The 27,953-nt window shown below is 44.9% G+C and overlaps 1 protein-coding gene across 1 annotated transcript in view; it reads right to left on the bottom strand.

Moving 5' to 3' along the window:
- Positions 1-13,066: 13,066 nt before the first annotated feature.
- Positions 13,067-27,953, bottom strand: part of T265_03282 (hypothetical protein) — a gene marked incomplete at both ends in the record, with an annotated part of 37,627 nt that continues 22,740 nt past the window's right edge. Inside the window, 4 exons of the mRNA XM_009167728.1 lie at positions 13,067-14,060; positions 18,119-18,335; positions 22,890-23,205; positions 27,814-27,940. Coding sequence (XP_009165992.1) covers positions 13,716-14,060; positions 18,119-18,335; positions 22,890-23,205; positions 27,814-27,940 — 1,005 coding nt within the window. The remainder of the gene's footprint in view (positions 14,061-18,118; positions 18,336-22,889; positions 23,206-27,813; positions 27,941-27,953) is intronic.

The following is a 27,953-nucleotide window of genomic DNA, read 5'->3' on the forward strand; positions in this document are numbered from 1 at the left end:
CAAACTCGCCGTTCATCTGTGGACGTGACTAATGTCACTCTGCACCCCGCTAGCCCATTTAGATCAATTTCTGCGCTTATCCACTGCATACGGGTTCTACTTTACCCAAACGAATTCTTCGTGATCCCAACCTCTTTGTGATCGGCTGGTTTCAGTAAAACACCATCTACGCGTCTTTTGTATCTGCTGGCTCAGCTTGATGTCAAAGGCGGTCTCAGGCGGTCCGCGTAGCTTGAAAGTTGTCCCTGTCATGGGTTACCCGTGGAACATTGCTGCGGCAGACCGGAAATCCCTTATGTGAATCATCGTGATATCGATCGCGGCTGGAGGGCTGCTCTCGTTTTTAACTCCTCCATCTTAAACCTTTCATTATTTGCTCTGGCATACTTGAAGCGTTCGCAGTCTCACTGTGGCACAAAATCAGGAGCAAGTAATCTCTCCTTCATGTCACCGAAAGCGTGGCCAGTGTTTTTAAGGCCATGTACCACCGTCTTTATATCTAATTTTTCCATACGGGCTTTCCACGTTTCTGATTGCCAGATACTTACCTGTTCTAGGCCATAAACAGAAGGACCCTTTTTCTGTTCTGTTGAACCCCCGACATGTTTCCCTTATTCTCATTTAAAAAATCACGACTAGATTTAAGCAACCAAGCATTTGAAAAGCGTTGAGATTCTGCAGCAAGCCAATCCCCTTCCACTAAAGATGCTGAAACGCTTCTTTTGCAGGTGTCCTGGTGGGAAGCCTGTTTCTAACAGCGTGGAAGTCGTAAAATCCCTTGGTTCCTACCTCGGGGCTGCTATGTGCTTTCCGCGTGAACCTTTTTACTNTTTAAGCAACCAAGCATTTGAAAAGCGTTGAGATTCTGCAGCAAGCCAATCCCCTTCCACTAAAGATGCTGAAACGCTTCTTTTGCAGGTGTCCTGGTGGGAAGCCTGTTTCTAACAGCGTGGAAGTCGTAAAATCCCTTGGTTCCTACCTCGGGGCTGCTATGTGCTTTCCGCGTGAAGCCTTTTTACTCACTTGTGCTCATACAGTTTCCTGCTGACTACATTTGTTGATGAAATGAGCCCAGCCTATGAACATTTAGTTGTCTTAACTGGCTTGAAATCCTCACTCTACTGCCATGGAGGCCCCAAATTCTTGGGAATCCACGGTATTCCACCGCTCATTATAAAGTCTGATATCCAGTATAGCTCCACTCGATGCCGCACTCACAAATGGCTGGGTCTAAGTCTTTATAAGCACTCTACCATCCTGTAAGTTACGCACACGAGTCGTTTCGGATTGCTGGTGTGGTATTATCATGCTTGGTTCCTCAGTGAAACCTTATTAATTTTCCTATTATGGAATGCCATTTCACCACTTAAGCTCTCACTACTCGGCAGGATACTTTTGTCGAGCTGGGAAGTTACCACACACCATGGAGACATATTTAGTCATCTTTATCTGCTTGCGGTTCTGGATACGAACCACCGTCATTCACCTTAATAACAGTATGGCGTTTCGCTGAGCCGTCATCGATAAATCACAATCTTTGGGTACTGGTGGCCCGCTTCTGTGTTTTTGTCGTTCCTTATCACATCGGAAGAACCCGGATTACCAAATTTGTAGATATCTTCCCATTACCGCTTTTCACCCCACCGAAGTTTCTATGGTCCCTGCACCCCTTGATGTGCATCATCAACGTCACTGACCCGATCACCCATAGATCTCGCTCTCTGTATACTTATGACGTCAAGAGTGCATGTACATTCAAGGCCAATGAGACCATCTTTACTCTAAGGCCTATTCAGACTTTACTCATTCAACCGTCTCATCCTTAAACCTCGGTTTTCTTTGGCGTTTGCGAAACGACAAGTTCTCTCGAGTTGTTTCCAGATTCCTTTTCGGAAGTTTGATATTATTGTGTTGTCTTTCTATAACTTTTAATTGAGAAACCTAGGTCGTAGGCACCTCTGATTCATCAGCTTCTCGCAACATTCGTAATAGAAAGTGATTAGGGCTCATGAGCTCTGCAATTTGTTTGGTTATCTGTGGAATTTTACCCGAGGTATGTCTCAGGACAACTGAAGGCATCGCGGGCTGCCCTAGTAAATGTGCGGCGCTGACTTACCGATTCGTTGCTTCCGGTTCCATCCGCACCATCATCCCTTCTTCGCTGTTTATCATTTGGGCCTCATTCTATATGGCTGGGACGGCTTCCTTTCTGAGTGTTCTTGGCCACGCTGCATATTTGGCAGCCAATGAGAAGGAAGAACAACTAATATGGTGGTCAGGTACGCCATGCATGGACCGTCGCTCTGATAATTTGCCTCATGGTGTGCTCACGATTCCGCCACTTTCAGTAGTACGAATGCTTTGTCCACTGCCGATGGTTCTTAGGCTTGCCTTTAATTCAGCTAACCCACAAATAAGCATTGTTATATTTGCCTCCGTATGTGCTGGTTTGGATTTGTCCTGGTTATCATTTATTTGGCAATGCTGTGAACTAAGGGGGAAGGAAAACTGTACTTTCGTCTGATTTAAAAAAGCAGAGTAGCTTGATAAACTCGCCAATAGATAATGACCGGTGAAATTCCTGGGCACTGAGGATTGCGTGGAAACTGGGCAGTTCCAAGGGGAGCGGCCATTATCCTACGCGAACGCATCAATGTCTAGAGTGACGTGATCTTAGTTCGGTGTACATCAAGGGCAAGAAACCTAGTTATCATGGCTATTCCCTTTTCTAGGGACCAGGCTGAGTTGAAACGCAGGTCATTAGCCGCACAATGCTTTCAGTTGCACAACCTTGATGAATGGAGTAAAACTTCTTGCGTCAAAATGTTTTATTTTGTTTCCTATGAGTTCAAACCAACAACCATCCTCATGAACCACCAGATTTCATTATCCACTGAGGAAACCATAGCGCTTTTGGAAAGGCCTGGAAGAATAATTTCCCAGCATCGCTGAGTTGCCCTAATACGGCTCAAAAGTTGGGATTAGTAATCTGAAAACAATAGCCTGGTTGCTCCAGCCCATCAGTGACATGTCATAGCTTTCAAAATTCAATTCCATTGTGCAAATAATGAGCGCCAGCTGGTACAGGATTAGCCGCCGCGTTCTAGACGCACACCCTAAATTTTTTGAAACCGTGGTAACACTTGACGGTAATCATTGGGGCCCTTAAGAACTTTTCAAACGGCCATAGTTTTGTTGAAAGTTATTTAAACCTACTCAATTCCCACTATGGGAGTGATATTCATATTCTCAATGGCTGCTACTGTTGAGCACGTTTTGTTCGCGAATAATCTTGTGGACAAGTTAGCTCATCCAAGTTCTTTTCTCTTTCAGTGCAGCTCAAGTCACTTTGAAAGTGTACACGGCCAAAATTTTTGTAGTTTTCGTTCGCTAAACTCCAAAAAGAGTAGCAATTTGCTACCTTTGTATGAAAAGCCTTCTATTGTTGCAGCAGGCGCCCCTGTAGACGAAGTTAAAGTCACGAAATTCGCCGCACCCAGTAGGTTTATTGTTAGTTGTGTGTACCCGGAAGCACACGTCTTACTGATTGTCCGGCAAGATTCCATGTTCGCCGGTACCATTCCTTCTTGATGGTTACTTCCTACTATCTGGAGCACAACCATTCACGCAGCAGGCTTATTTTTGACCATCAGCCGGCGCATGACAGGTGATGAAATAAGGAAGTGTAGTGCCATTTCGAAGTATGGTGCTCCGTCATCGGAGATTCGGCAGTACGTCGCCCACCAATCTGGGATATTACTCACTATCAAAGATGTGAATAATTATCGCGTCTAACGCCGACCCCCTTTGCTAAGTAGGTCGGTGGTTAGCTTTTATTTGGTTTCTTAGATGACATGTCAGTTAAACAATTCCCTTTATTTCCTGTCCGTCGCTCAAACGCAGCCTTCAGCCTACCAACCGATCAGCTAAACGAGCTTGCTTTGATGTCGATCTTGATCGGTCCATTGAGGACAAGTCGAGTCTGCCCCGTAAGGCAGTCGCAATTAATCTGCTTTTTCCGACTTCGGAGCAGATGGATACCGGTAATTTGAGGCCTGATCACAAGCATTCGCTTGGTAAATATTGCTTTCGAATCCCGGGATGACGTGGAATCCGTATGCTTGCTCACGCAGTAACCTCGAAAGCTCCATTCATGTAGGACAGCCCCGTTGACCCCTCTTCAGCTTCCCATTGCGCTGCATCAAATGCTGAATCAATGAACTCGGGCAATCCGCACAGAGTATACATTGGTCCCTCATCACCGGTAATGGGAATTTTGAAGTGCTAAGTAAGTGAGCAAATAAAATTCCATTACCTCAAGGTGCTTAAATTCTGTCCCCGGAGATTGCTTGCTTGCGCATTTTCCGCTTCAGAATCCTTGTCCCGTGAGGTTGATCTTCAGAAAATGAAAACTTGAGCGACTAACAGTTACGCTTGTATCAGCGATGTCAATTAATAAAAATGCAATTCGCCAATTGTGTTTTCGTCAGTTCATTATCAATGCATTTTCAACGCGTGGAGTTATGATTATGGAGCGCCGTCTTTGGGCATTGTGTTAGGCTGTCGTGCATAGGCGAGGCCTCATAATGAGTGCCGCGCACAGCAGTTACGATAAGCAATCGAGGTGAGTGACAGCCGCTGACATTCTCATTCCATCCACAAACGTCATCTCCATGATATGAGTTTGCTCCTAACTGTGGGTAATGGAGGGGTAAATTGGGTGCAATCAAGAGTAGGAAGTGAGTAGCTGCGAGTGTGCTATCAAATTGGGTATGACGGTGCATTGCCGTCGCGGCACTGACATACTTCGGTTTCTGGATAGACCCGCAAGGAACGTCATGTTTGAGGTGGTTGGGCTGGGATGTGCAATTCTTTGAGCAGCCGGGTTTTTCAGGCGACCAAGGGCAGCCACCGAGGCACAACAAAGAAGATGCAAGATACCACTTACAGGCCTAGGGAAGGCATATGATTTCGTGAAGCGGTTTAAGCACATCCGAAGTTGTATTATTTCTGACTGCCGTTTGACAGGTGATGACCGCCGCTGATCGTTGAGCTAGTCTATCATGTGTTGCTGGGGCATTATGGTCAGATACGAGCACGTGTAAGGGCCTGGCAGCTACTAAAGGTAGCGACCATGAGTGACGTAGGCTACGGTTGTGAGTACAATAGGCCGTCGTTGGCCGTTAGCTTAGGGTATCACGCATGTGTGAGGCCCCATTTTTATCGGCCCGCATAGCACACTGGGTTGGTGTTTCCTACAGGCAACGGACAATCGACGGCGCGCACAGTTATGGGTATGACGGGCTGTCGCCCGCCGTTAGATTAGGGTATCCCGCAAAGCTGAGGACTAATGATCAGCGTGGCATATAACCACAGGCCTAGCAGTAGCAATAGGTACCCAAGGTAGAGGGGATTGCTTACAGTAATGATTATGAGGTTCGTCGTTCAACTTTAGATTACGTTTGTGTGCGTAGTTGAGGCCTCGTTTTCATCAGTCTGCATAAACACTGGCCCCGTGTTTATAATTAGTAGCAAACAAAAGCGACAACGCGTAAGTATGAGTATGATGGATTAGGCTGGATTTACTTGCCGCGCATAATCAACGCTGCACATGGACAGGAACCGAACAGGTACGATGAACAGCCAGGCTAGGTGGATTCAAGTACAGTTATGAGTGTAACGGGCCGTCATATTGGGCTATCACGCATTGTTGAAGCCTTATTTTCACCGGTCTACATATACATTGGACTGATGTTTACTGTAGGCTGCAAATATGAGCGGCATTGTGTATGGTATGAAAGACCGTCATTGGACATCGGATTATGTTACCCTGAATAGGTGCAGTCTTATAATCAGCGTTGCACATAGACGCGGGTCTAGCAGTTACAGTACCTATTCTAGATGAGCGAAAACGAGTAGAGATACAAGTACAAGGAGCCGTCGTTTGTCTTTGGATTGGGCTGCCGCGAATAGGTGGGGCCCCATAATCAGCGTCGCACATAGACACGGACCTAGCACTTCCGATAAGTAGTCGGTGTGGGCGACAACGGCCATTGTCATCGTGGAGATCGCTTTATGGTGATCACCATCTATAGAATGTCATATCCATAATAGGAACAACACCTGTACATAGCTCGTGACGCTAATCATCTGCAAGCTAGTTATGCATATTTGGGAAGGGGGATCATCCACAGATGCTCTCCGCATCGCCGCTGCACAGTCCATGCCGATGTCTAACTTAACGTACTTAACGGAAGATGAGATCCATGAGGAAATGTCCTGCAAACAGGTTCGCCAAACACAATCAGCTAATTTGTTTAATCTGAGGAATGTGAAGAGAACAAACGTCTATGAATGACCTCCTAGAGTGGAATTCGTATTAACTACTCTTAACATGTTCTTTCTCCTTATTGCATACCGAGGAACTCGCAAATATGCCAAAGTGTGACTTCGGGTTTTATGTCGCTTAAAGCGGTAGGAAAATGCAAATCGGTGACAGCCTCCGACCTTGAAATTTCACTCACTTAAACCAAATGCCGCATGCAACATGTCACCGGAAGATGCAAACGGATTAGCCTAACTCTCCGTTAAAGGTACAACCTCTGAAACCCTACAGTTTCAGTAAAATCATTTGGGTGTGCGATTAGCCAACGGCCACGTGACGTGAAAATAGCGAATTGCGGGAAATCTGGGGAAGCAACAGCATTGCAGCGATCCAGCTAGTCGGTCTGAACTAGAACTGGAAACCACTGCTGTGATCCCTTGGTCTTCGACGGTGAACTTATGGCCATGGCCACAAAAACATAAGTGGGGTTTGTCAAGTGGATGAATTAGCAAAACAGGTTAAAGGTAGCAAGAATCCCAGAATCACAGCTCACAGTAGGACTGCATAGGCTCACCGTTGGTGCCCGTTGGAGCGTAGTCAGGGTTAAAAGCCGTTTGGAAGGATTAGTTAGTGCGTGACCTCATCGACGTCGGATAACATTCACTCTGTGTGACTACCCTGTTTCCGCGCCAACATGTGTACCCACAGGTCACGCTTCTATTCCAACTGTTCCGTTATGATTATGCTGACACAATGCAATTCATTATCCGGGAATTAATATAATTGCCATTATTATTACCGCGGACTGTAAAGAAAATGATTAACTTTGTAGGCAGCACAAACTTAAAGTCCAGAGAAATGGTAAGATCTGAACAAAAGTTTCATCCCATCGCTGATATGTACGTACCTGCACCTCGGTTGGATTTGAGCAACACCAAGTTCCCTTCATCATCCAGATATTACACACGCACCAGCCCCTCCTGCTCCTGGTTGTGGTCACATGAACAGCATGCAGAGACCTCATAAGTCCCTCGATTCTAGCTCTCACTGCTACTAACTATCGACAATTTGCCACATATTACGCTTCGCTGGAATTCGACACCAGTGGCTCAGTGACTGGCGACCCATAAAACTAACTTTCTGTACACCTTACATAAGGGCTTCCAGTAAATGATCGCTGTAAGTGTGGGCGAAATCTGACGATTACTAGCAACCGCAAGTAAATTGTTTACCTGCCGCAAACATCTCTGAGATGAGTTCCTCCTAAGATGCTGAAGAATTTGTTTGCATTTAACCGTCACGGTCTTGTGTTGTAGATTCATTTTACCTTCAACACTTTTACTTGCGGTGCTCATTCGGCTTCATGCACTACAATTCCATCTTTCTCCTGAATACAATCTACATTTGACTTCCGCCCAACGGCGACACCAGGGAGTCTACCCAGTTTCAGCGAAAACCATACTTCTGAGACGCAACGTGCCATACAACTGTCCCGCGAATATTTTAATCCCCTTTTCCAATTCAGTCTTTGGAGTCACAGACGAGGGAATCAACTGCCCAAGAACTATCATACTTGGCAACTGTTTTCAGTATTAGTTTAAGTTAGTTCATTACTGAGATAGTTGTACTTTTGCCCAAATGTTTAATTCGTCTTTCGCGAGGTACGATAACTCATCACATGAAAAGCATGTCCCTTTGGTGTTGTTTTTCCTCTGGTACGCTGTTGCTTGTCGCGTTCCTATCAGTGTAAGTTTCGCTGCAGCCGCAAGTCAGGCGATAAGTACACTGCATGAAGGATGGAACCTCAGTGGCGCTTGGATAGGCAGTACCGAAATCTTCATAACTAGCGACAGCTACCTTTAGATTCCCTCTGCCTTGATACAGCATAATGTACTGGAAACCAAACTTTCAATTACATAGGACTGATAAGCTTGAAATTTCTACAATTGTTATGATCTAGACGGGACACGACTGCTCAGCTACTGAAGCTACATACAATCATTTGAATGCTTTGTTTGTTCACACAAAATACGTAAACAGTCAGTCACCACCAGACAGACGATGGCAATGGTGTATCGTGACGAGCCCAACTCGTTTAAAGCCGAAATCGCGTATCTTCTCCCCCCCCAGTGGAAAGCTCAGGAACGCTTTTCATTATACCAAGATTTATGATGCTTGAAACAAGAAACAGTAACACTGACTCAAGAACACATGACACCAGCTTCGCCCCATTTTTTCCATGAAAGACAGTATTAACAAAACTGCGACATCACGCGCTCTTTCCAAGAAAAGGAAAATAAAGCGACTACTCAGGCGAAACAGGCACTACACTGTAGTCATGAACAAAATTTCACACAAGTGAAGTTGTAGTGTGAATGAATCAACCCTTTTGTCGATTTAGCACCAAACGGCACTAGAATATGTCTTCCATGGACTCATAAAATGAAGCACGATGGCTTACGCAATATTCGTCGGTCGTCATTGCTAAACCTCCCATTTAACAGAAGAACAGCAATTATCGGACCTCTCTCCAGCAGATAGCATAACCTAAGGTGATGAAAACCGACGGTGAACGATTGTCTCAACATTAGCCTGGAAAAGAAGAAAAAACAGTTACTCAGAGCGCAATCTGCAGCAGTATAGGCAGAGAATCACAAAATAAAGACACCGACAATCTCAATCGAGAATGCTTTATGGCTGATGTATAGACCGAGCAGATCAAGTAAAAAACTGCGGTGTGAAGGAACATTGCGCTAGCAGTTAATAATAATTAATTTTCTGTTCAACATTCAAGGTAGTGCACATGTGCCGTTTGGCTTTTTCTGTTATTTTTATTTCGAAAGCTCGAATACCTCCAGAGATTTGATGTTGCCTAACATGTAACGATAAAGTGGGAAGGAAATACATGAACGTCTGCAGCTACTAAACGGTCTGTCAGAATCCCAAACACCTTCACGATTGCTATTTTTTAGCAATACTCAATGAAACGGGTGAACGGTATCTTCGAGTGACGCGTAATACCAGAACCTCCGGGAAGGCAAAACAAAGTCGGAGCTGAGTTTCTATAAGGTACTATTAATGTAAGACAAATACATAAATTGTTCAGACTTCGAGAGTAGATACTCATCCAAAACAAATGGTCCACTAGGCATACAAAAGTGCAAACCAAAGGAGCAAACAGGCTCCCACGTGAGACAGTCTCACGCGCAAAGTCGGCTACAAATGACCGGATGACCTTAAGGCCAAATAAGTGAAGTGGTAAGGACAAAAATCGTCAGTTCGTATATACACACTGAACGCAAAACAGGGGCGGGGGTTACAAATGGGGACAGAATAAACGTGGGGAATTTCGTTGTCAGCGTTCCGCTCGACACTCGTACTTTAGCGTGCGCGTCTGAATATGCGCGTGCGTGTTTGTGCCCCGTTTACTGTGCCTGACTTGTTCTCACAGGATTCCCGTGTAAAGGCACTGCCAATCAGAGTCACAAGACTTTCGCCGGAAGGGACGTCCGCAACCCACACTATCCAACCACGATTTCCCCTCGGCATTGTTTGGTGTGCGGACCTTGACACTGCAGTGTTCCGGCCAGTGACAGACCTGTGAATTTGTTGACGCCACGAAAGTGGATAATTGAGTTTTGCTTAGCTACGCTATACCGTAGACCCAATTCTAATCTCTGATATTGAGGATAATCAAATTTATGCGTGACTCAAATTTCCGTATCCGGAACCTTAATAAACGATATGTAACCTCGTGTTTTTTATTCATTTCATTTTAACATTTATGAGGGTTTTAGAAGGATCTATGTAATACGTAAAACATCATTGATATAAACGGCCCATATACTGAAGAGCCCAAACGCAAACTAAGGTTGTCGAGCAATTCACTCAAACTTCTCAGTGTGAACTCCGACAACTTAGAGCATCGTCTGGGACTTCAGATCGCTTGTTTAATAAAGGGCTTCAGTCACTTCCAATAGAGATGTCGCCCTGCAAGTAGAGCCAGCTTACGCCCAAAAACACTGCATACCTGTATCATCCTTGTTTGGAATCATCAGCAGCGCGCATCTCGGAAAGTTTCGGCCAATTTGCTCAAAGCCAATAGGTCAGACCGTCCAGCATAGTAATTCAAGGGCCACTGCACTGCGTGCTCTTTAACTGGAACTTGAAAATACTCGAAAAGTCACTATCTTTACTCCTGGGGCTTCATGATAGAAACCTACACCAAATGAATTCACCTAAATCCCTCACACTTCTCTAGCAACGAACAAAGTCGGTTCAGTCTGGCTTCCGAACCAAGTAATTCCGTAGATTCAGATGCATCACGTCCCAACAGAACACCCATTATTGATCGAACCAGCTACGGCGTCATGTGGATTTCAGGCAACAGGAACTATCCTCACACCGATGGTACTAGGTGTCCAGAGATACAGCACTATAGCGACCAGCGAAGCTGATCAACCAACGAATTATGGGCGAATATATGCAGCGCCTCAATAACTCCGGTGAAAAGCAACCGACTTCCTTAAATATTGTTGTTTCGTTTATCGTGATAAACATTCGTACTCCTATGCGTACTGGCTACTGAACTTATACTTACAAATTAAGCATAGTCCCAATGGGCTTTTAAAAGGGTCTTTTGCGGTAGCTCTAGAACCCATTCGGTGCATAGCTACCATGCCACCCAAAGGAAGCGCGACGCTGGGATACCAGGTCGCCCAAGTATAGATAGGGGAAGTCGAGATGCACAGGTCGTGCCCGAACCACGAATCTTTCGGTCAGTAAATTCGCGCTCTAACCGCTGAGTACCTCTCCCCCTACTAGATGTTCATATACATTCTGATATTCTATTAGATATTTATGGCATAACAGCATGTGCATTAATTTTGCGAACCTGACGTGGACATCGTTTCCTTTGCGTTCGTGGTGGAAATGCGGAAGCAAAATTAAATTTTATAGCGGCAACGTTAGGGAGAAGACTGAAAGTCATAATAAACAAACTTATGTGCCAATGTAAGAGCAATGGCTGTTAATCCGACAGATTCAGCATGAATGACGTCCCAAATTTGGGGTGAGGATCCTCGCTGAAAATGGGTCGAGTGCAAGCATGTTTCGCAGTGGTGTGGGCGCCGGTTCTCGAGACGATATCGCTCATAAGGTGTCCACTGGAGACCGCAGAGGGGTGAAATGGCGGAGTAAGGGAACAGGTAGATAACGGAGATGCATACCCTTATCTTCATACATAGTGATCAGTAGGCTCACCTGCTCCGTTCAACAAGAGCCGACTCCAGTTGTCATTCGCGCATCATCTGGACAGCCGTCATTGTGTTATTACGCATAATACAGTCCACTAACCGCTTCACTCATTGCAGTGGACCTGTGGATCGGGAATCTGGGGTGAATTTAAACCGAATGAGTCGGTCCAAACCAGCTTTACACCACCTGACCCATTGTGCCATCAAAATACACACATCTAATGGTAAGCATTTTAGTCAGTGCAGCTAATACTCCTCGGTCAGTTATATTTTTTCGTTGAGCAGACCTGATCACAAAGGCCGTTTTCCTACAGCAGGTCTGTACGACTGCCCCCTTCCATCAGACGGTATTCTAGCAAAAAAGTTATTTTAATTCCCATATACTCATACCGCAAAACTTCTCGTGAGGCAAGCGCCGGAACATCGGATGTCGTCCTCCGAATGCTGACATTTGCCGTCTTGGAAACCACACCAACTGACAAGAATTAACATTCTCAATGCACTACTCATAGGGTTGCTGAAAATTCTTCGACAGCGCTCATCGGGTAGGCGCAGTGTATTTCTCTAATTAACCTTCCCGTCTCAATCGAATTCACGGATTCAAAATTAGACATTCAAACCTATTCCAGAATGTCAGCGGGGAAAATAGTTGCAAGGATCACCCATGGACTAAATTGAAGAAATTCCAAAAGTTCATTGAAACAAGTGCCACAACGAAACTGAAATTCACAGATAGTGTGTCCGAACAGTTTAGTCAAGCAGGTGCCACTTTCGATCCGGAAGTTTAACAACAGTGAGCAAAACAAAGATTTGCCACTTAGGAGCCAGCGTTTACGTCATGGTTCCTGACCAAACAGCACAGTCACACCTGTGTGCATACGCCAAAATGTAATTTCATGGGGTGTTTACTCGAATAGGATACACAGAAAAACGTCAGTTTCACTATGCTTATTTTTCATCGAATAGTAGAACCAACCTATATACGTCAATACAGAAAGCACGTCGTTCTTTGTACGACACGGTAATCAACAACGAACCTGAACGAATTGTAATTCACTAAATATTCGCGAAAATCCTCACAGCGACAGCTTCTGCGTGAAATGGAAACGATAATAAACGAAACGCAATGCTGTGCGAACCAGAGTGGATAAATCCATTCAACCCAGAACCTAAAATGGCACACGTAGCGAGATAACTCGTTTGTTGTCATTACTTTTTTACTCGGTCAATTTTCAAAGCTGCGGAACTGGAGGTGGAGGAATCATTCGCCTGAAAATTCCAGCTTTCAGACTTGTTCGGTCCAAGTGCGTGCGCACTAACGTGGTTCAGTCCGGTTTTACGCACCAGTTTATCAGCTCCTGCACAGCACAGCTACCTACCTCATCTCTCCAAATCGTGGATGGATGAAATTGTGGCAGCTGCAACCAGTGTGTGACAAGTACAGGGTTTTTACAGATGATAATGATGACCTCTAATTGGATACACTGTAGCCGTCTTTTATCTACCCCTCCGTTAATAACCATCGGCGGGATATTAACAAAGGAAATAGTACATTGCATTATTGAGGAACACAATGCGATTTATGCGATTAAAAGTACCGGTTGGTGAGACGATCAATGAGGGAATGGGTAAGAAAGTACGGAAAGCCGTAGTAGACAGTCACGCTGGATGACAACCATACGGAATCACAGTCAGGGATCTCAACAATAAAATTGAATCTGTTTTAAGACAAGGACATTCAAAAGCAACTGGAAGAACCATACAACTGGCAGAGTCGACAGTGCAGAAGGAATGAAATAGAACGCAGTGCGCCAGTCTTCATGATTTGGCACACGTGTAAAAAAACAAGTGATAAGAAAAACGGGAAGATCGTCGGTCAGGAATGGAGAGCGACGCATGGAAGGGCGTCAACAATCAATAACCAAATACCATTGGCAAAAATAACATCAAACGCAGTGGTGAGATGACAACGGAGTGAGATGTACAAAAAAGCATAAGGCAAAGCTCTGAATCACCTAAAGCATATGTAACCGGGTAGCGGATTGTACCAATGACAACACATGCATTGCAGCCGAGTATCAGTAGGCTTGTCTGTGGATGGAGAAAGAAACGATCGAAAAGGCAAGTACTTCTCGTCACAGAGGGGCATCATCATCCAGGTAACGTTTCGATGCAATAGCGAGGGCGTTTGTCTCAATAGGATCGATCTCTTTGTATTCTATTTTATAGTAATCTGCCGGACTGGCGGGAGAATCCGAGCCAGTTACAGTGGAAGTCGGACACGAGCTGGTGACCTGAACATCTTGGGCTTTGGACTTTGGAAGCCGTTTGGGAGGCACAGGTCGTGGAATATTACCGTTGGTTCGCTGAGAGCCTATTTCGAGATTGCAAGGTTCGATGTAGTTCAGTTGTTGCATACGTCGAGTTGACTGTTGAGCAGCCGTTAGGTCTGGATTCGGCGCTGGATTACGACTCGAAGGCTAGGAAGATAGAATAGAACGGAAATTGGCTGCAGAGAACGCAATTCAAGTACGGTTGTGAAACACACACAATCAGAGCAAACAGCTCCCAAATGTGCAAACATCACAATATCCTGTGATCTAAACGTCGGAGGTTCTATTAGTTGAATTGGCATGTACCGAGTTCTACTAAAACAGGGATTGCAACACAGCTGACGGCCATGAAGCAATTGATCAATGGTTAACTGAGCAGAGCTATCTCCGTTCAATATATGCTTACGCGTGGTGGTTCCAGGAGTAATAAGGACATCCTGGATTGCATTGCCGCCCTCTTTAATTCATCCAGTTGCAAGTGGAAGCTTAGTACCTTACAACATAATGAGTTGGTAAACACCCAAGCATGCTGAAGCACTCAGTAGCCAATGCCCAAGGTAACGCGAAACCTTACCGGTCATAAGCAGCTGTAGGACCTAGGCGGAATGAAAGTCTATTAACGAATGACGGCTAATCTGAAAGCTATGTGAGTCATCATCATTATCCGCTGTGATAACCGCGCACTTGTACAGTGGTTGTAGCTGCCACGGTTTCGTTCACCGACGATTTGGGGAGGTGGAGCAGGTAGCTACGCTTTGGAGGCGGGAGCTGATAAAGTAGTGCGTAAATACGGCACTATAGTTGGACTGTTAAGTGGGGGGTTAAGAACGGAGCTATGCATTGAAGGCAATAGCTTGGATGCATGAGCGCCATTGAGGGCGCGGTTGGGCTATGTGAGTAAAAAACAGTACACTCGGTTGCTACTATCGACATCACATAGTTCAAGAAACTACAGTGCCTGTTACAGCATAATCGGCTATGGTGTATCAGAAGACCAAATTAAACCAGTTGGATCAAATGTACCTGAGATCAAGCAAGAAGAGAAATGCCATCTCGTATACTTCAGATTTAGAAGCACAGGTTCAAGAGGTGATGCGAGGTTCTACATGGAACCACCGGTCCGCAAGATGGGTTTGAGCAGCGCACACGCACTCAGATCAAAGCATGAAATTATATATTCAGTGCTTGGGTATCTTCCAAAGACGTGACTGGTTGTGAAAAGGGATCCTTCATTCATCTTAGCCAACTAACAAGGGTGCCAGATGGACAATTTCGTGGGTATAAGTTCAATTTGCGTGAGCACTGCATGCCACGACGGCGGCAGGTACACGGAAAGGGTGTTCGAAGGTCATGTCGCTCATCATTATTAACAAAAGCTCCGGTCTGGTGTGGTTAAGCTCATATTCGTCTATTGAAGATGGCTGCTGAGCAATTACACAAATCACTGCCTCAATAACGCGTTGGTTAAATGTGACGATCCAAACGACTTTGTAATTTCTTCAAGGCACCAGTGAATACACATGTATGCAGGATTCACCAAGAAGGTCAATGAAAACGTATATGAGAATGCGATGAGTTCTTAAGAAGACGCTGCATGATACCTGATCAGAAGCTACTAAACCTCTTCAGTACAGAGATGCTGTGGTCTTGTCAAGTCAGACATCGCGTAATTTTAAAATCAAGACCTTTCGGGCGCAGCGAAGTGCGCTTCTCAAGTAGTTCAATCGAATGGTTCGATTCAGTTTATTGGGGCTACTCAGCTGCACCTTCCGCCAGCATGTAAATAGAGTTGGCTACTCGGCGCCAGTTATTCACACGACTGGATTTGTTAGACGCCTGCGACAGATACATGCTGCTGTGTTGTACGCTCCCTTGATTGAAAAGATTACCGAAATACACATGATGTTGAAAGATAGTTGTACTCCGTCGGTTGGATCTCCATTAGTTCAATATGTCGACGAACGCCGTCTCCGCTTATTGTTGATGCACAGCCGAAGAATTGCGCGTACAGCGTTTCGTGAGTGACGTAGAGCGACAGTGAGTTGAGTTAGAACGATTGATTAGGGCATATACTGACATTGAGGACCGTATTTGAAATGGACACAATAATTGACGTAACAAGGCCAAAGCAATCCTTCGCGAAGAGACCAAGCAACATGAGTGACCACAAATCTGTTTAAATCTCAAGTGCACATCAGTGGTCGGCTGGACTATGTGCGTTTTCTGGCAGTTAGTGGGTTCTCTCGTTTCATACGTTTAAGCACATTACTTCAGCATACCTGCTATAACCTACAGCTTATCAAGGCTCTGTTCACAAGAGATTAGAAATTCAACTAAGCAATACAACCGGTGATGCCACAAGTGCTGGAGTATCATCAGAGTCATATTGCGATACACCGGTGCGATTCGGAGATACCAGTACTCAGAGTCTAAAAGCATGATAGAAAGATAGCGCTGACAGTCAAAGAGGTCATTACACGGGGGGTAAACGAGTAAGACTGAATGTATCTTGTGACTGCTCACCATTCAGATCTAGCATAAAAAGATTATGAGCGTGGTGAATAAATAGACAGTCAAAACAGTCTACAAATAGACACACCTACGCAAGTCACATGACCAACTGATAGCAGGAACTGTGCAAACATACCGCTAACCTACACCCCCTCGAGCACGATGTCTGCATTGTCCACTGAAGGACCGCGACAGTAGACTAGTCAGATTTCATATTGATTGGTATATTCGGTGTGCATTAGACATAGAATTGACCTCAATTCGGTCAACGGTCGGCGGTAAGGTGTTTGGTTTGGATGCAAACCAGTTCCAGATAAAGCCTTAAATTCTTACCGATTGTCGACTAGATAAAGCACAGCTATCTTTAGGAAGTTCGTTACATGTCTGAGTGACCACAACCGAAAGGAAATGTATCAAACAGGACATAGAACGAAAACAAGATACGATCAACCTGAAAAAACAGCAACATGTGTTGCTTCAAATGTGCACCAGTAGGATAGGATCAAAACGCTGTGCGGAGCAGAGAGTAACATCTCAAGAAAGACGCTGCTTACACAAATACCGAGTCAACCGAACATTGGGACAGCAGCTATCCGGCAAAATCGATGGGAGAAAATTACTCGGCATACTAAATGATCCGTCTAGCAAGCGCGGTCAATTTTAGTTGTGAATAGATACGAGCGTCAAGGTGAAAACGAGGGTGGTTTGCTCACGCTATCCACCTTTTTAATCGCCTGAATTCCCGAGGACGGTATGTCATGCCGTGCTCACAACGTTACAAAAAGTGTGTTATGAAAGTGGAATTTCCTCATGGATCTTTGTAATGCACTTCTCATAAGGTTGCTGAAAAACCGTTGACAGCCCAAGACCGGTTTCGCCCCTTTTGGGGCTCATCAGGTAGGCGCAGTCCCCGGGTTTCCGTCAACTTTATGTTCTACTTGAAGCCAAATTGCACAAGCTTAGCGAATATACTCTCATTTGCAAATTAATTAAGTTTTTCGAGAGACTTACCTGAACCCTCGAACATCGTAGCGACTGAAACATGCGGCGGTCTGGTGCAGCACATTCAGTTGCCTGAGAACATCACAAACGAGAGATTCAGCTGGCTACCAGGTGAGTCTCTCGAAAAACCAAATTAGTTCGCAAATGAGTGTATATTTGCTATTCCCCCATGGATATTACGGAAGTCGGGCTACAGTTTGAAACCGAAGCGCTGATGCTTCACAGAGTAACCTCACTCCGACTGACAATCGGTTCCTACTCTGACGCAAGCAATACACAAGAAAAGTTGACACCAGTGACTGTCAAACAAACAACTTTGTTGCAATCACATCTACATCGTTGAAAGTACGCAACTTCCCTTTTGATTGTGTTTACCGGGAACGGATGCACAACCACTACATGGTTTATGTGGTAGACAGAGAGACAAGAACGAACTGCAATGAGGTCGTCAAAAATGTTTTCTTCCCTATTCTGCCTCCATCAGACCTTAATAATCGGTACCAGGACGGCTTATAATCAAGCAAATATCACGTAACTTCTCAAATTGTTCAGCAAGGCTAATTCGGTTCAGAAGCATCCAGTGAATACGATATGCAGCTGTTATTTCCCTATCAGGGTGAAGGCAAGCGGTGAGGCGATGACTACACTGTGAAAGCGGAATGAACGAAATGATAAAAGGGCACAAGTCATACTTCGTTTAGGGTGCTGCCCTGAGGAGGCATTTGACAATCCGGAACTGAAGGTGGTGGAGGTGCTGTCTCTGTCGGCGCTCCACTCAACGAATTATCCAAGAGGGACTGCTCATCTGGTTGGTGCTCCCCGCTCGATACGGAATCTACGCTGCTACTGTCGCTTTCAGCATCGCCCCTGTTCGAGTCGGTAGCACGAACAGGCAGTTCCAGGTCGCTCCTGAAAAAGGATCAGAAAGTAGTAGAAAGTGGTAGGGTAGGTAACTAAATTACCTTCAATTCTGATGCAGCAACACTACCCCTAACATTCCAGTCTCCAGAGAAAGCGGACCCTTCAATAATAGTAAAGCATGTTTCAAGAACATCAGATAAGTAAATTCTCAAGGATACTTTCAACGCCCAAATGATGCGACTGCCATTCAAAGATAAGTTAGTGGAATGTCATCCCGGCCCGATGATTGTGTCGACAGTCAACCAAATGATGTAGTGCGTATTGATCCACGCGATTCGCATATCTGATCATATCCCTTACATATACAAAATGACCACCATATCAAGTCAATCCGGTCCAGCCTTCATTCCCATTTCGTCCGAGTTTCACGGTAATTCCCACGATCAAGACCAAAACAGTTGGACAAATGAAAAACGACAAGCAAAGAGTTGCAAACATACTACATAAAGACGTGATGAAAAGGCTGGAAGTGCTGGAAACATGCAACCATGAGAAGGAGAGAAAGAGAAACGGAAAGCAACAGTTCTTCCTAATGTCTTGGAAAATGGGGGTATTTCGGAGAACCAGTACTTGGAGACTTCATTTTTAAAAAGTGCGTTGGGTTGTCATTTGCTTGTCTGGGTAAGTTATCATAGGGATTGTTGGTGGATAGAGCGATTGCTGGCCAGTAGATGCTTGGAACCGGCTCACACAATTAAAACGTAGTTGTTATTTTACAGAAATCGCCACGAAATGAGTCAACAACATGAGAGGTCAGATGGAACAAGAAACCATCGATTGCAAAGCTTATCTATGAAACAAGCCATCTGAGTGGCCCTAGTCACGATCGAAAATCGAAACTGCTAGGTTTTTATGACGCGATGTTTATAAGAACAGAACAATTCAAACTGCGTGCCAAAAATATTGATCCAAGACGTCCGACTGCCCCGAAACCGAACCTAATCTGCGTCCGCCCTCGTAACACTGCAGTTCGACGTCTTTAACCTGTTGCTACTATGTTCGACAACTATGAACAACCGATGTTTTACGTAATCGACTGACGACGGTAATTTGAAATGTTAGCATCTCGTAACTTGTGCCTTTTGGTTGGCCCGACAGAGTTCCGAAATTGCCGCTTTTCCGTTGCCATACAGTGGGCATTTCCACACATACAGGCCGCAACACAAACGGGACTGGTGCAGAGACCGTTCCAAAGCGAACTAATGATAATACAATGGTATGAAACCCAATACGGATGTAAATAATCGGTCTGGATCAGTATTGTTTATTTACCCAGCCTGGTTCCGTTTTAGTGAAACACCAATGAAAAGAATTTCCACCAAGCCCTTTCGTGGTTTGAAGATTACTGTCCCTGCAAAACTGTCTACTACGTTCCTATTCATTTGTCATTTTCTCGAAGTTGATGGTTTCCAAACACTAGTGCTAGTCTAGTACTTAAATTCTTCATAATGAGTACATAACTTTTCCCCAGGCGTATCATTAAGGCCAGACTGCGGTGAAATGACTAAGTTCAGGCATCCAAAGAAAAATCTCCATCAGCACGAAATTAGAGAGACCTTATGCCCCAAAATCTGTCCAGATGGCATCACAGCCACCCGCTCACTATGAGAACCAAACCTTTCCCCACCCCCCCACAGGGGCCGCTTCCATCAGCTGAAAAAGACGGAAAAACCCTCTATACAAATCGCCTCCAGACAACGCCTGAACCACTGTGTGTATGAGACATTCGGGAAAAGAGCACAAGAGGCCATAGTTTTTACTAAGAACCTAGGGAACGTGTGGGAGAATGAAATTCCAGGATGAATATCCAGCAGAAAATCATTAATCGATGAAACACGACCAGCGGCTATGTCAACTCCGGAGGTAAACATAGCACCAACGTTAATGAAGCTCGAAACCGAAGACAGAGCTATTCGCCATCAAAGTTGCAAGGACTAAGAACGAAGCTAGGAACCTCCTACAGGTTAACGTTAGTTGGGTGACGAAGATTAGAGCACGGTCAGTTTTTTGGTGAGGATTTTCTGCTTAACCTGTAGGTTAGCCAGATACGATAACGCGCGAGCAGCTTAAAACGTTTGCGATGTTAAAGCAGATGAAAATTCCAGTGAACTCCATTGACCGTCCGACTTTCGATCGGTTAAAAATAAACTAATGGTTCACGAACACCGCAGGCAAGAAAACCCCCGCAATCAATTTGTTCGTCTTGGAGCTATGGTTTGATGAGGACTTGTTTTTCCTACGGACTGGTTGCATCGCATCTTCAACGGAACGTAACCAGTACGGTGAGCTGGACATCGTTCTTCTAGTAAAACGGAGCACGTAAATTAGCAGTAACGCGCAAGAGACTTTAGTTAGATTTTTTTATGCAAGCTAACCATTTTTATCACGTATCCCCAGCTCCAGGGAAACAGTATGATCATTTTAGCGTTCCTACCTGTCATACATCATCTGCTTCACTAATGAGGTGATGGATGATGATGTGACCTTGACGATTCCTCAAGGACACTTTGTAGGGAGAAAGCTCATGCCACTGTCCGACAAACGTTGGAACAGTTCATATTCTACCTATGACAAGCACACATTCAAACGCTTATGAAGAACCTCGTTGTCATACGTTGTATAGAGAGCACGACACTGCAATCTCCGCGCGAAGCGTCATCGCCGTACTGAATGAGGCTACTGTTGTATGGGGCGAGACCAATAAACCATATAGGGAACCGGGTTCGCAAGACTATAAACCTTATAAAAAGCTGACGCGGGTGAGATCCGACGACTTGATACTCTCGGCTTTGTGCCCAACAAACAGCCTGTAGATAATCTTAGAGCTGTCATGTTATGAACTTAAGAGTAATAGGATGCCACGTGACATCGCTATCTGATAGCAAATGCCGCAGTGGTGTCCAGGAGGAATTGTTTATCGTCGTTAAGCACTGTAGTTTGTCCGCTACAAAATAGGATATGGTACAAAGAACTAACGAACATGGAGGATAAACAAGAGTCTAAATGTATGGATTTGTAGAAAGTGATACCCTAGTAGTGTAGAAGAGTATTTCGTAGTACAACACTATGACGCATTCCATTGATGGCCACCGTCACCCGACTATCCCTAATAATAACTAAGTTTCTGGTTCATTGGGGAAGAGAGCGGAAGCCGAAAAGGGCAGATAAAGAAGATATCGGCCATGGCCACCTTAAACGGTTGACTTGAATACCACCACGGGGAAAGCTCTCACAAGAATACAATGGAAAGTCAGTCGAAGCAGACTATGAATATCGATTCCTGTTCGACCGAGTTTTGCCATTCCACGCAAAAAAAAAGGCTGAAACAATGTATTTCTGATAGGAATAAGACATTTTGAACATTATCAAACAAGTTGTTGACCCAATAAGTTTCGAAAAAAGTATCCACTGTATCGGGTCTGCATTCACGTTTCAGTTAATAGGGGAGGATGATTGCACATAAGCAGTGGTAAAATGAACAACTGGACAGTCATGGACAAAGGACGACATAGAAAAAAGCAAGACAAGTGCTCAGATCGTAAGAAAACTTGTACCATATATGTAGACCCTTTTTTCCGTTTCCTCCACCTTTACACTAAAAATCAGTCAACTGGTTAACAACTCACACCAAATAGACTGCCGATCTCAGAACAATGGAAACTAGGAACACTAAGCCAACCGGTGAAGCAAACATGTGGTGCAAGACACACTACGCGACACCAGTAACGCAACGTAAAAACTGCTGGACGGCATTCGTGATACGAAAGAAGACGGGTGCTCGTACATCGGCCGGTTAGGAGTGGACAGAATGGACAAGTTTAAAACCGGATTGCCGGGATACCCACCGCCCAGCAGAAAACCAACGCGGCGGCATTCCAATTCGCATGTGATAGCGTTGCTAGGCCCGTGTGTGCACGCAAACATACACAAAAGACATTACTAAATGCCACCGCGAATACATGGGAGTGACAAAATCTACCATGAGTCGACCGTTCCGTTCCTGGATCAACAAGCAACTTGGTCGTTCGTCTGGACAGTTTGGCCGGTTGCCAAACGCCCTGGTCCATGGGCTTGCACGAACGAAAAGTGTGGTCTCGTTGTGACAAAAACTATGTCGGATGACGAATGGTACATGAGGCCAACATGTGATGCACAAACGACACTTCCGATCGTGACATACACACAAACCCAAACTTGTAGATAGTTCGCCCAAACCAAATACGCGACAAGCCTACCTTTTATATCTGGCCGCTGCCGCGCATGTAAGCAGGTGACGAGGTATGTGCACGATACCAGTTTGACCATTTAATCAGGCAAGCTACGGCCAATGTCGATCAGTAAGACTCAAATAGCTCTGTCATGCTTTTCGTCCGGAGTCGTAACGAGAAGCAACGGGATATTCGTGGCCAAGATAGTGTACACATTGTTTAGCGGAATGGGGAGTAAAACTACACGGATTACCAGCTAGAAGGAGCATGTACGTGATGATCAGAATAAGTGTCGAGTTGAATTTACGGGTGAATCTGGGGGACACAAACTCACTCAGCGCAAGGAGCTCGGGCGATCGTATGTTCGGATGAGAGCTTGGTGCATGGGAAATTAGAGGGCAGAGTGGCAGTAGCTGGATTCCGAGCTGGTGGCGGAGGGGGAGGGGACCGTGTGTGTAAAGGTACAGAAGTCGAATCATTTGCGTAGTCGGACACTGTTGGGTTGGGTGCAGCGAAGGGGACTTGATGATATTGCGAGAGCCGTTCATCTCGACGAAACATGCGCACCGGTCTTGCTGCTATCGGTTTCTTTGGTTTGGCCGCTGTTGGCAGTGGAGAGCCTTTAGGTGGAACGTTTGGAGGTCCTGGACCTAGAGGAGGACGTAAGCCAAAAGTGATATCCATGGACGGTTATGTGTGGGGAGGACGTCTAATGCTACAGAACAGTTATTCCTTTAAGTCATGCACGGTTTAACCAAGGCGAGAATGCTCGCGATGTGAAATGTTGATAAGTTTCATTTCTGTGGTAGCGGATGTTAACGAAATTGCCCATTGAGAGGATGGCTTCATTGACCAGTCAACGGGTAACAGCAAGTGAGGCACTAAGTCAGCATTGAATACGCACAAATGTGAAATAGGCGAAAACGTGACTGGGGGAAAGCCAGACATAACAACGACTATGAGGTAAGATGTTACGCGCAGATGTTAGTTTCTCAACGTTTTGGTTAGCCTTCTTCAGAACAGAACAGGTTTCTTTTCCGGTAGACAGACGAAGGGAAAAACATAAAAATGGCCGGTGGATTCCCACAATCAGATTGAATTTAACAAGTTACGTTGGAGAATTCGCGCGCTCAGTGTAGATTTACAGAAAAGTGCGAATGAACATCGATCGGCTGAGCTTAAAACAGAGTAGTTGCTGCTCAAGATATAAGAGGTTCAGGTGCGTATATAATGGACGAAAATGTGAACAAGCACAAGGATTTCCGCATACATTGAGTTGTGTGCATCTAAACACTGAGTAACAATTCGCATCCATAGCATTCAATGGAGGGAAATAGTGACGAAGTAAAAACTTGCTAAGAAAGGGTCGATTCAACAAAACGGCTCAGGCTTTCACGTTCTCTACCGACTGCAATACGGGGAACTAGTAACGCACGACAGGTGGTGGCGTGAATTCAGCAGCAGTAATTGATAAGACTTCTGAACGTCCGGTAAGTAAACAAAATAATATCCAGTACTGAGTGCAGAAGAATTAAACTATCTGATTTGACAAGATTTCGAGATTGGTCCGGATTCGTTGCTACTGGCTTAGTACTGGTGCCGTCCCGTCCGAGACAGTGGACGTAGGGCAAACAACAGTCACCACAGAGAGCACCATGGAACGCAAAACGTGTGACGGTTAAAGGACCGTATGTGATAAGAATGAACAAAGCATTTGAGACTGGATAAAAAGTAACCATAAAAAGTGTTTTATCGTGCCTTTGTCAACTTCATTCCCATTATCCTGAACACCCGCTTCCCATACATTGAAATAAACACTATCGGAAGATTCGCTCCGCTGCACGGTTCGCTCTGTCACTTGTTGTTTTGTCTGAATTTTAGCAGGGTCCATGGTATTCGATTTCTGTCGGGTTGGTCGTGGTGGGACAACCGGGAGGGGGTCAGATGATTCTGATGGGTAGAAAGGCAAAATGTACGGCTTAAGAATGTGTCGACCAGAAAAGGCGAACTTGGAAACAACATATCCTGGGCAATAATGTTGACATGTAGATAAAGTAGTTGTTGTGTCAAAGGGCATGGTAACTAGAATGGATCTAGATCAACGCCATGAGACTAAACAAACGCGACCGAGATACCGGATTGTCAGATAGGTTATAGAGGATACGACGCAATCGATATAAATATAGTTCGCAAGCAACCCCTGAATGGCGTTTATTAATAACGTGTTATTCAGCGTTGCTGGTATCTGGTCATTTGGCTGACTGCATAAAGGTGAACAGTCTCGATTACTCGAGCAGTCGAGAAAAGTCTAACCGGAACACACAGATAAAAAGCTAATCAGGTAGCATACTTATTGGCAACTATGCCTATCTCCACAGAAAGTCTAGCCCTCGAAACTAACCACTTTTGGGGATATACACTCATCTGCAAACTAATTTGGTTCTTTCGAGAGACTCACCTGGAACCCAGCTGAGTCTCTTGTTTATGATGTTCTCAGGCAACTGAATGTGCTGCACCAGGCCGCCTCATGTTTCAGTCGCTACGATATTCGAAATATCGCGATACATGTATATCGTTGTAATGTACTACTCACAAGGTTGCTGAAAATCCGTCGACAGCCCACGACCGGTTTCGCCCTTCTTGGGGCTCATCAGGTAGGCGCAGATCATAAGGTTGACGGAAACCCGGGTTCCAGGTGAGTCTCTCGAAAGAACCAAATTAGTTTGCAGATGAGTGTATATTCGCTAATTTCGTGCAATTTGGTTTCGAGTAAAATATAAGGTTGACGGAAACCCGGGTTCCAGGTGAGTCTCTCGAAAGAACCAAATTAGTTTGCAGATGAGTGTATATTCGCTAATTTCGTGCAATTTGGTTTCGAGTAAAATATAAGGTTGACGGAAACCCGGGTTCCAGGTGAGTCTCTCGAAAGAACCAAATTAGTTTGCAGATGAGTGTATATTCGCTAATTTCGTGCAATTTGGTTTCGAGTAAAATATAAGGTTGACGGAAACCCGGGTTCCAGGTGAGTCTCTCGAAAGAACCAAATTAGTTTGCAGATGAGTGTATATTCGCTAATTTCGTGCAATTTGGTTTCGAGTAAAATATAAGGTTGACGGAAACCCGGGTTCCAGGTGAGTCTCTCGAAAGAACCAAATTAGTTTGCAGATGAGTGTATATTCGCTAATTTCGTGCAATTTGGTTTCGAGTAAAATATAAGGTTGACGGAAACCCGGGGACTGCGCCTACCTGATGAGCCCCAAGAAGGGCGAAACCGGTCGTGGGCTGTCGATAGATTTTCAGCAACCTTGTGAGTAGTACATTACAAAAGTAACCACTTTTGGTTGGCCTCTCGAATGGTTAACAAGAAATAATAATGCTAATAATCATTCCGCTGTAACACCCTGTCGGTGCATAGCTGTCATGCCATCCGAAGGAAGCACGAGAGCTAGGGCACTACCAAGTCGTTCTAGCCTACACAAGAGCGACTGAGAGGCAGAGGTCTGGCTCGAACCATGGACTTTCCAGAGCGCTAAGCTATCTCGGGCCCTGGCCTCTCAAAGCTTATACGGAAAATTAGGAACCTGGGAAGGACACTTTTCATATCGAAGCTCATGCCTTTTGCGGCCCATTTTAGTTCAAATACTATATGAAGGAAACAAAGAAAAACATACGACACTTTTGGCCTATATGCAAGTGGGCGGTAATTTTCTCTCGAGGGGCGTTCACACCAACAAATGATACCTGTGCAACTTTAACCAAGTGTATGTTCGGTGTGACTGTTGGTCTTTGTGTGGTACATATGAAGTGTAGGGACAAAATTTTAGAAAACCAAGTCAGTGGTAGTCGGTAATTTCGAAGTACGCGGTATTTTGAGGTCTTCGAAGCTAAACGATGAACGCATCATGATTCATATGGTCCTTTGATGTGTGCGAAGTCATTCATCTTAACCTCCGCCTTTCACTGTTTAATACAATATGTTAGCTCGATGCGCGTTTGAGTGCAGTGACCTAGACACCTGGAACAAATAATGGGTGAACTGCATACGCTTGTACTTGGAAGTAACAGGGATCACATACGAGATAAGCTGTGGTGTAATCGGACACTGAAGTGACAACACACCTCCGGACTTTTGACACTAGACTTATTAGTTCTCTCTTCTTCAGAAGACATCACTTCTGGTTGGTCTTTTCGGAGAGTAGCACCACAAGAGAACATATACAGTTGTTTTTCATCGTTTGAGCTTGAAATTGTTTCTTAAGAAAAAGTTTTCGGTTTGCGATCTGGTTCTATCCACATGGAAGACCTGATAGCAGTGTGGTCGGATGCTGTCAGTGCTACATTACTCATCGACTACACAAATGCCTTTGTCAGTGCTAGCTGCAGGCTGTTGCTACTGGGTGTTATTTCTCATAGGCGATGGCCAATGTTTGTTAGAGCTAGTTCACAAGTATTCACCAAGCGAACAAAATCTACGTGCCAGAATGGATGGAAGTCCTCTCAACTACAACCGTACACGACACGCTTCCATCAATTCCTCTGTCTGTTTTGTTAGTTCATGAGACTTGTCCCTCCTTCATTCTTCCATGTAATGGAAACACCGATTCCAGATAACAAAGTGCAGAATGAACAAGCTGAGCCCCCGGATGCTTTGCTTTTCACTAAGTCCACAATAAGAAGCAGTTTCTTCCCTGTAAACAAGTGAACAACCCTGAACAAGAACGAAAACATTGCTGCTGATACACCAGTTGGACGTTCACATAAGCTAAATCGTTGTTAGTTTACATGCATGAATTTGCTCTCCGACAGGAAGCCAGTAAATGATGCCTTAACTTGACGGAGTATGGAATGCGTAGACACATACATGATGAGACAAAACGAGATATGGGGAAAGTACAGACCATGATAGGAATATAAAAAATGACGTGAAGTTAAAACAAAACCCAAAAGCCATAAGGGTTTTAGGGTAGTCCGAGTACAATGCAACTAGGTTAACACACTGAAACCCCATAAATGAAGCTGTACGTTAGGGACGGTCGTGAGTTTGATCATCCGAGGGTCCGACAGCAAGTCTTCAATGACAGAGGAGCATCTTATTACAAAAGACTAGGCGACCGACCATACCCAGAGAAACAAAAATTCGGCTTCGTGGGATAAGTAACTGAGGAAGAAGACGACTGTGTTCACTGCATTTGGTCAAAGTACACTAGGGTGTATTGCGCTTCCTAATGGAACAGCAGGTATCTGCCGACTGGACTTACCAGCAGAATGCGGGTCGATCGTTGATTGCGTAGAGGGGAGAAAACTGTAGCCATCGCCGCAGGAAACAGCCGTTTGTTGGTCTCCGTTATCGGTTAGATTGACATAAGAGTGTTTCAGAGGAGGGAGCTGGTTTTTCCGG

Source organism: Opisthorchis viverrini, assembly GCF_000715545.1.
Source record: "Opisthorchis viverrini unplaced genomic scaffold opera_v5_47, whole genome shotgun sequence".
Taxonomy (NCBI): Eukaryota; Metazoa; Platyhelminthes; class Trematoda; order Opisthorchiida; family Opisthorchiidae; genus Opisthorchis; species Opisthorchis viverrini.